Raw genomic sequence first — 13,396 nt, 5'->3', positions numbered from 1 at the left:
ATGGCACCAAAACCCTGGCCAACATGGAAAACCCTAGCCACAGAGTCATCAGAGAAGCCATAGAGATTGAAAAAAGACCAGAAAGCATGAACAGAAGAGATGATTCCACCAGGCTGTCAATCATTTGGAAGCCTGCACTCACAAACAAAACAATCTCCACACCACAAGCCAGGCAAACACCTGGGCACAAACAGATCCCCCTGATACCTCCAGCTCAAACACACCCCAACCAGGCACCCAGATGAAACCCAGCTTCTAACTAATGATAGCCGTCCATTTACCCGAAGCCAAGCTGCACTAAAGGCCTCCATTAAAGTAACACAATGCTGCCAGCCAATCAAGATACAAAAAAGAGCCAAAAAAACAGACAGAAGATATCAGAGACACCCATCAAGCAGAACACAGCAAACTCCGAGACCAATAAACACAGACCAAGACTCCCAACCAATCAGGATGAAGAAAAAACCATTCTGGCACAGCAATAGGCTGCCCCAAATTTAAATCTGAAACCACTGTAAAAGTCTGACCCACAGACGGACACAATACAGAAGCCTGATGATGGCAGATGAGATTCTGCTGAAACGTTGCTACAACTTTAAAAGAACTACAATGACGTGGGAAAATACCCGAACCAAGCCAAACATCATATATATATATATATATATATATATATATATATATATATATATATATATATATATATATATATATATATATGAGAGAGAGAGAGAGAGAGAATATATGCTCATAATTAAAACATAAAATATAAATATAAAAACAACCTAATAAATGCAATTATATAACTAAATGCAACCATTTAAACAATATAAAGCCAAATTAAAAGGGCCACACCAAAGTTATTAATAATGTGACCCTAGATATGCATGTGTCTGTACATACACATGTGAATGAATATATTGTATACTTGCAATTGGAATAGTGAAGCTAACTTTCTTATTTTAAGTTGTTTCCAATTAAACTGCTATAATATATATTATCGCTGTGCATTGCTAAAAAATATTTGGAAGATACACTTTGGAATTTGCATGGGTGCAGCATCTTTGCTAATCATTTAGGCAGCCCCATCTCTTCTGTTTTAGACAACAGCTACATTTATTAGAGACTAGAAACTATAGGGTTTTTTTTTCTGAAAATGAAAAAAGACAGCTTGTGATTTATGGGCTGATGATTAGAAAAGGTAGAATATGGAAAGAAGGGAACCATGATGTAAATGACAGAGAGAGGGGAGAAAATATAAATGTATTTATAACCACTGGAAAGAAGATTGGAAGCTACTTCTTTATGGTAGACCTCGAATTACAGTGACAACTGGGACTGGAATTTCTGCCATTAAATGGTGCTGTTATAAAGTATGATGTCATGTGACCACAGCTCCTGTGCCATTGTTAAGTGAAGAATGTGGATTATTATGTGAGCATCTCTTTACAATTATCTGTTGGCTTCCAAAATGCAAAGTAAGTGGAGAGATCAGGTAAGAAAGGAAGCAGATGGTTAGTGAGGCATGGTTTGAGCTCAGAGAAGCTTGGAGTGGCTACTGCTGGGTGGTAGAGGGTGCATGAGTAGTTAGGGAGAATGCATAAAGCTCAGGATGGTGCATGAGAGTGCATGGATGGCCAATGAGGAATCCAAGAAAAGAGGGGCCAGAGGAGACTAATCCGAGCAACTTGCAATCTTCCCTGAAAGCTTCTTCATTGATTGCTTCTGCAAAGCCAGCAGGGAAGGTTGCAAATCACACTCATGTGACCATTGGATGCTGCAACCACCATAAATGCCAACTAGTTGCCAAGTGCCCATATCATGTGACTGCAGGGATGCTGGGACAGTCAAGAACTGGGTTGTAACCATCTCTCACTCAGTGCCGTTGTAACTCAGAATAGTGTTTTCTATCTTTTTTTCTTTTATGAGCCACAGTGGCACAGTTGTTAAAGTGCAGTACTGCAGGCTACTTCTACTGACTGTCAGCTGCCTGAAATTTGACGGTTCAAATCTCACCAGGCTCGAGCTTGACCCATCCTTCCATCCTTCTGAGGTCGGTAAAATAAGGACCCAAATTGCTGGGGGCAATATGCTGACTTTGTAAACCACTTAGAGAGGATTGTAAGCACTGTAAAGCAGTATATAAGTCTAAGTGTTATTACTATTGCTATTTATTTTTTCTTATTTACTAATCACCCTTCTTTTACTTTTCTTTACTTTTACTTTCCTTGCTTATAATTTGTATTGCTTTTATTTTGTACAAAATAACATTGGCTTAAAAGAATGCAGCTTTATCTTTTCTTTTCTTTTTTCAAATTTCCAGGATCTAAAAAATATGTGGCTATTTAGCAAGTAGTCCTTTGCTTGCATATGTTGCAAAGCATTTTTCCCAAATCATTTTCTGAGCATGCCTAGTGTTAATATACAACCCTTGATAGGAGATTCCAGGAATTATAGGGTCATTGCCAAACATGGTCTCCTGATATATTTGCCATTAATAGATCCTAAAGACTTGCAGATATGGTCTCAATGGCTAATGGCCTTATGAGTCAAGGGATCAAGCAAAGAAACAGAAATGAAGGCCCTAAGCCACTATAACAAGAAAGTAAATAAAGCACAATAAATAAATAAAGCTCCTCTCCCTCCCTCCCTCCCCTCCCCATTTTTGCTAGAACATTTCGTATAAGAAACATTAAAGGACAATAGATGATTACAGGAAAGGCCAATTACAAATAGTTGCTTCACAAAGTCAACTCAGAAATAAAGAAGGGCACAGATATCTACCTACACACCATGATAGCAACTAAATAAGGAACAGACCCCAAATCACCATCCCACACAATTACATCAGCAGTTTACTGTGCAGTTGCTGCTCTCTATGTTAAGTCTTAATAGCTTACTGGTTTAGTAGGAAGAACCAAGCAAAGGTAATGAAGGTCAATGTTAATTGAAGAAGTTTCTAGAAATAGATATCAGATGACAACACATGGTACACTGTGCCATATATAAGTAAAACCAGAGTATTACGTACAAAATGTAGCAGCCTGTAATTATCTCCATCTTTAAGGACTTATTGGTAAAGGGCAAGACCACAGAAACAATCAGCCTGGAGTTCTTTCTGGGAAGTGCTTTGCTTCCACAGTGGGAACTAGGCAACCTCCCAAACTGAAAGTGCATGAGTTTCTATTAAGAAGGCAAGCCAATTAAACTGATTAGAAATGTCAAGAGAAAGCAACATAAGGCAACATTACAAGGAAGGAATTGAGGGTGAAGAGGCACGGGATGATGCCAAAACTGAGCACAATCCCCGCCTTTTTGTTCCTGTTGGAAGACCTCATGGAGAGGGAAAACCCCAAAAGGATTTCCAATGAGCACAGATAAATGGTGTGCATACATATGTCAATCGCAGAATGGTTTTAGACACAGGAACCTGAGGCTCTCCAGATACTGGTCAGCTACCACAATCCCTCAATTTGCAGAATAATCCTAAAGCATTGGTATCTGGTCTGCAGTTGTGTGTGGCCTGCAAAGGCATTTTTCAGCAGCCTTTTTAAGAATTGGATGATAATAATTTTGGTGCCTTCGAACCAGCACTCACTACTGGCATCACTGTCTGCAAAGTCCCTGCAGCTTTTTTGGCAAGATTTCAGAAGTGGTTTTTTACTGTCCTCTTTCTAAGAGCTAAGCTAGAGTGACTGGAACAAAGATCACCCAGATGGTTTTGTGCCTGAGGGAAGGACAAGAACACATGATCTCTAACCAAGAACACCAAACTGACTCTCAGATGATTTTAGTAGGTTAAAATTAAATTTGATTTAAAATTGGTAATGGGGGAAATGTACTGTTCAATTGATGTTTTAAAGTACAGCTTTTATTCTAAACATGCCTATTTTCTGCTATAAGTTGACTATTTTCACAATGAAGAACCAACTTTTGTGGGGAACAAACAGTTATCATTATCTAAATTGACCACCTCAAAACTAGGGGTTTTGCAAAAAGGATCATTGTTCTTATTTTCAGCTATTCCATTGGTAATGATTTACACCTTTAGACTCTTTTCTATCCAGCTGATTCAATTCAGCCAAACTGAAGGTCTACGCTTTTACTGTCCATCTCAAATATTAATCCCACTGGCCTATTTTATAGAAAACACTAAATATTTGATTGCGGATTAATGTGTTGTGCAAGTCCTTATTGCAGTTTATTTAATGAATCATTATTAAACCATACTTGAGCAGTGTGTGGACCAAATTAAATATTAGATAGGGTTTACTTCTCTAATAGGACTAACAGAGTAAAATAATCAAAAAATACATTTGCCTGTTTTCTCTAATGTATTATTTTAATCATCACTAATATATTTGAATACAGGTAGTCCTAAATATGAGTCAATTGCCAAGTGTGTGAATTTTGATCAAATGACCATGGGGATGCTATAATGGCTGTGAGAAAAATGGTCATAAGTCATTTTTTTCAGTGCCATTGTAACTTCAAACTGTGAGTAAATGAAATGTTTCAAGTTGAAGACTACCTATAGTAGCAACTCAATGGTTGTTTCACACATCGTGTGATTTGTTTGAAACAGGATATGTTCAATAAGCTATAATAATTAGCTGATGATCACATATTATATTAAATCATGAATAATAATTCATAAACTACGGTTTAGTACAGTGGTTGAACCTATGAATTTTCCTTCACTTTAAAACTTAATCTCATCTTGGCTAAATTGTTGCTAAATGCAATTCTTTCTGTTGATATAAGTTATATTTCTTGATATTTATCATATTAAAAATTTAAAGTTATGCATTAATAGAAAATGTAAATAACATTAAATCAATCAACATAACTAAGGTATTTTTCATGAAACACCTATTTTTTAACAAATAAAGTAATCCCTTACAAATGCAAAACTTTTCATTAGGGATTAAGGGAGAAAAATTCTTTGTAAAGGATGGACTACTTGGTCACAGCAGAAGAGAGAGGCTTTATCATCTGACCTTCAAAGGCTGCAACCCTTCTGATCTGGGGTCCCAAGATTTTTTTTTTTTTAAAGAGCAGATTCTACAGCCTGAAAAAGTTTGGAAACCCATGTTTAAGAAGATGAAAAAACAGGCTGTGTGGTATACATGACTCTGTCTTCCAAGAACATAATAGCTGTGTGGGATAAAGATCAACTTGGGAACTACCATTATGTCCCCACCTCTGGTGACTATTGCCTGAGGCTTCCTTACCTAATTGTAGGGTTCATTTACAACCAAAAGCAAAAATAAATGACACGATACAGGTAATCTTGCCATGAAGAATTTTTTAATAGAGATCTTCCTCCAGAAACGACAAGTGATTGCACCGTTGGACTCTTCATGAACTTGCATGACTGAACTTTAGACAGGCAGAGACAAAGATGGTTTTTTTCCTCACATTAAGGCCACAAAAATTCTAATCTAACATATAATGAATTGAAGCTGGCCCTTTTTTTCTTTTCTGGTGGCAATCAGAGTCTATGCTAGAAAAAATGAATTTTTGTAAAAAGGTGAAAAAGGCTGTAAGTGTCCTTTCACGATACTTTTTTACCCTATTTCACCTCCTCCCCAGATCTAAGCAGCACAACCAGAATGCTTCTGACAGCCACCAGTGGAATACAGAACAAGCCTGCTTAATTGGGTATCTTTTCTTGTTACTCACATTTCCTCAGTGGCAAATCTGGCAAATTGCAAGCCCTCAGTGCTGTGATGGGGGCGGAATATGTGGGCTGGAACTGCAAAAGTTGCTTTCGGTATAGGGGTTTTAAAAATGCATGCGCAAGACTTTATTTTGCCTTGGTTAACAAGCCTACAGGTACAGCATTGAGACTGACATCACTTGATTACCAGCGATCGCCTCACTCTTGGGCTTGGTCACAATTCAGTCAAAACTAGAATCATTATTCTAGGTCTTGTATGTATATGAGTAACTCAGCCTGCCTGGCATTTTGCAGAGTACAAGAAAAGAGATCCCAATCCTCAGTAGTTTGCAACTTAAAACCTTCCCCCAAGAAACTCTCAAGTTAAAATCTGAGACAAGGAAAGAAAAACATTGGAGAGAAAAAGGAGCTGAGGTGATATATGTAATTTTCTTTTCAAAAGTATGTGCTTAGGCTGAGTTACAGGAGGACAGGAGGATATGGAAATATGTTCCCACTCAGGTATGAGGACCATTCCTGCCAAATCAGGTTTTCTATTGCATTGTTGAAGATACCTGTTCTTCTGTAGTAATGAAATATAGTTACTTGAGCTCCCAAATAAAATGGAGTCCCAGAGCTATTCTTAAAAATGATTTGCTTCCTGAAATGTGATCACTTTGATGCCAATAACCACAAAAAAAGAGTGCAAATGCTTTGGAATGGAATATTGTTTCCTACACTGACTTAAAGAGGTTTACTGAAATGCAGATGTGAAATATTATCAAATTCAACTGCACTAGTAAACCATAGCTTGTAGCTTAATATGTTATTTGAGCCCAGTCAAATATCACTTGTTTTAGAAAATGTTGCTTAAATCTGGCTTACTCTGTGGTATAAACCTAACAAACATGGCTTATTCCAACCAAGTTAAAAACAAACTATATATATGTATACTTGAAAAAAGAAAATAAAAAGTAGAGGGAAGCAGCTGACAGCTGGACTTATCTAAATCTTGAGGTATAATGGGATGGAAAGTAAGATGTCTACTCCTTGTTTTTATAAGTGTGTTCCATATAACTGGTAGCTATGTAAAAATGAAATAATTTGACTGTTACAGTCAGTATGTTTATTGGGTTTTGTATATGGGGTTTTACTTCCAGGGTCACCATGAGTTGGGCAGCCCTATACATTCTGGCCTTTGACTTGAATGGGACTGTTTAATATACAAATGTAGTCCCACATTTGTGATATTAAACAGATCCTGTTTATTACAAGTCAATTTGTATATTAACAGTCCCATTGAAGTTCCCCACAACTGAAAAACCAGTAGGCCAGGGACGGGGAACCTTTTATGGCTCACTCAGGAATTCTGGGAGTTGAAGTCCATAAGTGATAAAAGAGCCAAGTTTCCCTACCCCTGCTCTAGGAAATAGGAACCCATAATGGTACTGTGGCAATAGCACATTATTTCTTTTGATAGATGAGAACAGCTGAGTGAAGATGGAGGGTATACTCCAAGCAGAAATTACAGTAACCTTAAAAATTGTTTGACATAATAGCCACATTGGGTTCAACAATTACAAGAAATAAAAGCTAGCTTGAAGGCAGCAGTATAAAGATTCTACCAGGGTAGAAACTACGGACATCCATATGGTAGATGAATTGATTTTTTTTTTAAATTGAGATTTTTTTTCTCCTTCAGAATTCTATAGGGATTAGAAAAAAGATCTAAAATAGGATCTTTCTTTTTCAAATAAAACATCATATACACCAATGCAGCACTATGCGTACCACCACTGGCAGTGCTTAGAATTGCCCTAGGTACGATGCCATTCTCTGCTCCAAATCTGTGCTCAGGGGAGAGAAGAGAGCAAAGAAAAAGCAAACAATCTCCAAACCAAGAATTCTGAAGCAGTACCGATCAGGAGGAACCCAAATGGCACTTCCCAATATACTTGCAGGAAAAGACCCTTGTTATTGACAGGCGTCCATCGACTGAGGTTATGAAAGACAAGACAGCAACAATATCGGAGCTCTCTTTTTTTACGTGTGTCACACTTTTTGATGCTCCCCCTTTTCTTAGCTGATACTAGAAAGAGGTTAGGGATTGGGAATGGCTGGTGATCAGAGAAAGAGAAGTGGTGCCATCTATGAGACGTTGTCCAGAGTTGGGTAGCTATCCTATTTGGATTGTATGGAGATTATCATTAGACTGAGATACAGTTCTTTGCAATATGCAACTCCATTGTAAACAGATCTTTGATTCTCTTTTAAATGAGAGGCCTGTTGGTGAAATAGAATCATAAACCTTTCCCTATGGATTAATCTCACATCTTTCTTAGTGATGAAGTCATTTATTATTTCAAGTTTTAGTTACAGTAGTAGGATTATTAAATTATCGCTGCATTTACAAATTGCAATTCATAAATATAATAACATAATGTTAGTTATTGTTAACATATATTTCTTGGGAAAGGGTAAGCTTTTCATTTCTATCCTGGTAGAATTCTTGACAGTATTATTGGTGAGACTTAAGAAATAAAAGGGTCAAGAGCCATTGATGCAAATACCTGTCCCCTCACCAAAGATGGAATAATTCAGAAACAAAGTGAACTGAAAAGTCTATTTACTTTATTCTGAAATAATAGCTCGTGTAAAATATGAATGAAAGTGTGATTAATCAGGTGGTGGTTATAGTACAGCAGTACTGCATAATTTAATCCTACCCCCCCACCCCCACCCCAAACTATGTTTTCAGGTGCCTTTGCTTTAAAATTTGGATCAACTGAGAAGTATCAAGAATCAGTGCAAGAGTAAGGAAGAGAGTGGGGCATTGTGTCTATGTTTCAGAAGCTTAGGGCAGGAATGCATGTATACCTCAGGAAACAGATTCCATCAAAGGATCACTTTACTAAGACAATCTGAATGGAACTTTCACTGAGCTTCATAGAAATGTGCTTAATTTCTTTTGCCGTTTAGCAGAAAATGCAACAAAAGTGTATTAAATCTCTGTAGATTTCTAGATGAAGAGAAGTTCACCAAAGAAAAATATGTGGGTGTAGATAGATAGGATTAAAATTTTTGATAAATTCTATGCTGTGAAAGGGCTTGCGTGTCTAGGAAGAAAAGAAACTTGCTTCACCTGGTACAAATAGCAAATGTCAGTGATAGTGCCCGAGGTGTTTTTTTTTTTTTTTTTTTCTGGAATGCAACTCCAGTACTATACCTTGAGATTCTTTGTATATTTGCCTTGCTGTGTTAACAAAATGCGGTTGATTTTTAAAACATTATTTTATTTAATTTTGGGGCTGCCCAAAGTCATGTATATGAGATGGGTAGCCTATGAATTTACTAGATAAATAAATTAATAAATGATGGAAGGCTAGGATTAGGATAACTGCACTTCAAATTTTAATTTGCATTTTGACAGCAACTTGAAAGAAAGTGATCCATGCAACATTTATCTGCATTTCGCCTTGAGCCCACTATTAAAAGAAAATTACCTTCAGTCAAAAAAAAAATCATACATTCCTGATTTTTATCTCCTTGATTTTTGTTAGCCTATTCTATTCTCTTTTATACAATCCTTTCACTTTCTTTCCATTTTCAAAGGCTGTTGGGGTATATTTTGGATGAAAAGTTGGTTAGATGCAAAGACATACTATGGACAAGACTGGAGCCACATATAGACTTCCCATATTTAAACCTGCCCCCAAATAAGTCTAAAAAGAACTGTCTTTTCCCTTCCTTTGCAGATACAGATCAACAACAAGTATGATTTAAATACCTTGGGGAAGAAGTTTGGTGGCAAACTATATCAGTGGAGAATGCAACTCTGCAACAGGTCCAACTTTTAATTCCCTCCACAGTTACAAAGAAAATTGGGAATAGAAGCCTCAATATGATGAATGTAAAACAAGAACTAGCACGAGAAGCTGAGTGTCTCTTTGATTTCAGCCTGAGAGATCTGGGTTGAAGTTCTTGCCACACATGTAAAACTAAGATTCATGGGGCAGCAGGATTTAAGCCCTATTAATAAAAGCAAATAAAACAGGATTGACAAAGCCACAGCTACTCAGGCAACCCATAAATCACTTGTGAACAAAATCTGTGTTTTGTTACCTGTGTTTTGTTCAGGTAACTTTGACTGAGTTTCTGATCCAGAGTGCTAGAGAAAGCAATCCCTGGTCTGATTCCTTTGGAAACATCTTACTTTCCCAACAAAAAGTGAAGGGTATTTTCAGAATAATTCAACACAGATATAGACATAAAATTGCATAAAAGCTCAGGTCTTAAATAAGTCTGTTAATTTCAAAAGGCATTAGCAGACTCTTCCCAAATTTCAACACGGATCTTGAATTAAAGAGTTTCTATACTTGTCAAGCACTGAATTATTGAAGGCTTGTGGACCCTGAGAAATTGAATAAAACAATAAAGAAAGAACAGGATAGAGGTAACACTCCCCTATCTAACTGAAAAACAGATGTATTTTTTTCTGGAAGGCAGCTCCAGCACTATACTTGGAGATCTGAGTGTTCATTTTATACAACTTCACAGCAATGATGTTGCAGCACTATATGAGTTTCTGAGTTGGATCAAGTACGAAGGGTCCACGTATTCCGCGTCCCCCTCCTCTCCCACGGGCAGCCAGAAGAGTTCAGCGCTTCCTCTCCTTTTCTAACCTCCAAACCGCACCACCCACCTGGAATATTAACTGATCCTCGGACGATCACGCAAGTATGAAGTTTTCGATTTGAAAAATCTCCGAATAAATTGGCGATGGGAAGTCGCTTCCCGCAGGTAAGGTAAAAATATGCCACGACGGAGCAGCTCCGCTTTTGACAGGACACGAGACTGCGATTTCTCCCGGGGTGGGGAGGGGAGACAGAACTGCAGGACTTCAGTAACAAGAAGCCCCGGGACGACCTGAGGGGGCTGTGCCTGACTTTTGGGAAGGAAGCGTCAGGATTTGAATAGGGAAAAAAGCACGCCGGCTCAAGACTTTCCCGCCCCCGAAGACAAGGTACCTGTTTTGCCCACGGCGCCCTGTCCCAGCACCACCAGCCTGAGAGTCCGCGCGGGGGTCAAGCTGACGGCTCTGCGCAGCGGCCGCGGGAAACTCATGGCGAGGCCGGCGCTCAGGACGCTTGAGGCAATGCCGCTGCTCGTTGCCACTGGGAATCCCATGCACTGTCCGGGCTCCAGATCACGCAGCACGGCAGCCGGGCGTCGACGGCTGTGTGTGTAGGGGGGCGGGCGGGGGTGCTTGGAGCTCCGCCCAGGAGGGGCTGGGCAGCGCCGTCGGCTCCTCCTGGGATCGCGTAACCCCGCCCCTCGCCCGCGAGAGAAGCTGCGGCGCACAGAAAAGGGGGAACCCTGGGCCGTCGAGCGAGCCTCGGCTAAGTTTTAAACTCAGTCGCGACGGCAAGCTGGCACCGGCTGCGCCCTCAGTCGCCGCTTCGGGGATGGGGTGGGGTGGGGTGGGGGAGGCTCTAGGCATTAATTTGCGGGGGCGCGTGACCTGCGCATAAAGGGGGGTTGGTGCCGCTGCCCCGCGTTGCTCTGAGGCGCTCCCGGTCGGTTCCAGAGCGTCTGTGGAGATTTTCAGTCATCCAGGATATAATTGTCTCAACGGTGTTTTTTCAAAAGGCCACTGGAGTGCTTTCCCCCCCTCTTTGGGGAAGACGCTTCGCTTTTCATCCAAGAAGCTTCATCGGTTCAGACCAATAAAGCTTCTTGGACGAGAAGCGAAACGTCTTCCTCGAGGCAAAAAATACCCCCTCCCCCGCCCAGTTGCACTTTTGAGGCAGCTCGGTTCGAGCTCATCCAAGAACTGGTCGAAACGCACGCTCTTTGCCCTAAAGTCCTCCAGGGTCTGAGACAACAGGGACTGCAGCCATGACTGCAGAGCTTATAATTGCACTTCTCTGGAGGGCGGCAGATCAGGCAGGGGAGACGCCTTACTTCATCCTGTCTCTCCTATTATCCAATTTAAATGAAGGATTGGGAGTACGTACCGTACCGTGCTCTTACAGTTGGCTTAGCCATGGATTGATTGAATAAACCACATTTGGTTGGGGTGTATAAGACGCTAGCTCATCCGTTATGGTTTCAATGATACCTGCTTGCCAGATCTCCCACAGTTGGTTGTTTTTGTGGTGGTTACTAATAACTGCAATTAATGACATACATCATCTCCAGAAGACTAAATTGTTACAGAATGTTAGAAGGCAACAACCTTGGGGCGTCTGAAAGGCAAGCATATTAGGCTATGAGCCTTCCTATTGTTAAGTCTTCATATTTGCCCAGGCAGCTAGGCAAAAATCAAAGGGAACAAGCCAACACAGTTTTCAGTAAAATTGCTGGGGGACAGTCTTGAAAAGTGTGATAGGAATTTCCGACCTCCTTTATAATTAGTTCATTAAGGTGCCGTCTCTTAATACCTTGAAAAGCTTCTTCCCAGACTTCTCTCCACCTGCACTGATTTGCTGTTTTTGAGATAAACTGCCAAGTGATTTGCCACTCTCTGTCCATTTTGCACTAGTGTTTCTGTCCTTGCTTAGCCTTCCCATTTCTTACACATATGTGGTAGTTGAACATTGGAGCCTTTGACTTATAAATATTTGTATACATGTACTATTGCAAGAACTCATGCTTAATATTTGGTGATGATATTAATATGATTTTCTATGTAATAGTAGTTTTCTTTTTTTTTCTGGGATTTTTACAATTTCCCAGTCCAGCATCCAACCTTGGAATTGTCTGGTTATCACTTATTCAAGTACTAATCATGTCCAACCCTACTTAGCTAATTTCAAGATCAGCCAACAATTACTAGGAATTTGCCCATTGTGACATACACATAGTAGCATATTTATAGGCGAACGAACACTTGATGTACATCATGGAGAGCTTAGGCAGATAAAATCTGAGAAATTATCTTTTTCTATGTCTTTAACAGATGGGGGCAACATCTGGCACATAAATGCAGGAGTGAATGAGATCCTTTAAAGGTCAAATTTCTATCTATCATTGACCAAAGCTAGAAAAAAAAATGGGCAACTTTATCTGGTTGTGTGCTTCAGCAGAATATTTTAATTGCCTTTACTGTAATATAAAATATTCATTTCAGTAAAATATCATATAACTTTAAAGATATCCAAACTAAGTAAAGTAATCTGGAACAAAACAGTTCTGCTTCTTGCTGAATGATGAATTTATCATCAATTTATCATTCCAATAGTGCTGGTTATTGCTTCCAACTATACAAGAAATCCTTCCTTCCTTTGCATGGGACCCAGATGCTCTAAAAGATGGAAATTCACTGCATGTTGAGTAAATTGCTGTGCAATGGAAAATGTAAACTGTGAGAGGAAATGCCAGGCTATTTCCCAAGGGTGTTTAAAGAACTGGCCCATCAAGAAACTCCATATTATTCAGTGGGACCACAAACATTCTCCAACTGAAGACTGAATAGACAATTGTAAAGGAACTAATAGGACCTATTTGGTGTGTTCTCCTTGCCTCAAGTTATGAAAGACCCAAGTTTCTTTCAAACAACCTTTAGAAGGACTATAATGTGATAATTGCTAATTCGAAAGATTATGCTAGCAAATAACCAAGAAGTAGCTCAGTTAATTTCAGGACAAGCTTAAAAACTCTACTATTGGCAATCACTAAGCCAGTGATACAGGGCTAAATGTAGCCAACCAACATCTTTATGTAGTGCATATAGAT

General features: G+C 39.3%; 1 protein-coding gene across 1 annotated transcript in view; it reads right to left on the bottom strand.

Moving 5' to 3' along the window:
- LOC113412495 (ras-related and estrogen-regulated growth inhibitor-like) overlaps positions 1–10,924 on the bottom strand; it is a 33,849-nt gene extending 22,925 nt beyond the window's left edge. Inside the window, exon 1 of the mRNA XM_026668168.2 lies at positions 10,687–10,924. Within this exon, the coding sequence (XP_026523953.1) occupies positions 10,687–10,846 (160 nt within the window). The 5' untranslated portion in view covers positions 10,847–10,924. The remainder of the gene's footprint in view (positions 1–10,686) is intronic.
- Between the last annotated feature and the right edge of the window lie 2,472 nt (positions 10,925–13,396).

This window comes from Notechis scutatus, chromosome 1, assembly GCF_049901735.1.
Source record: "Notechis scutatus isolate UNSWTSFEM ecotype Mainland chromosome 1, rNotScu1.2, whole genome shotgun sequence".
NCBI lineage: Eukaryota > Metazoa > Chordata > Lepidosauria > Squamata > Elapidae > Notechis > Notechis scutatus.
This window is presented reverse-complemented; position numbering and strand designations above follow the sequence as displayed.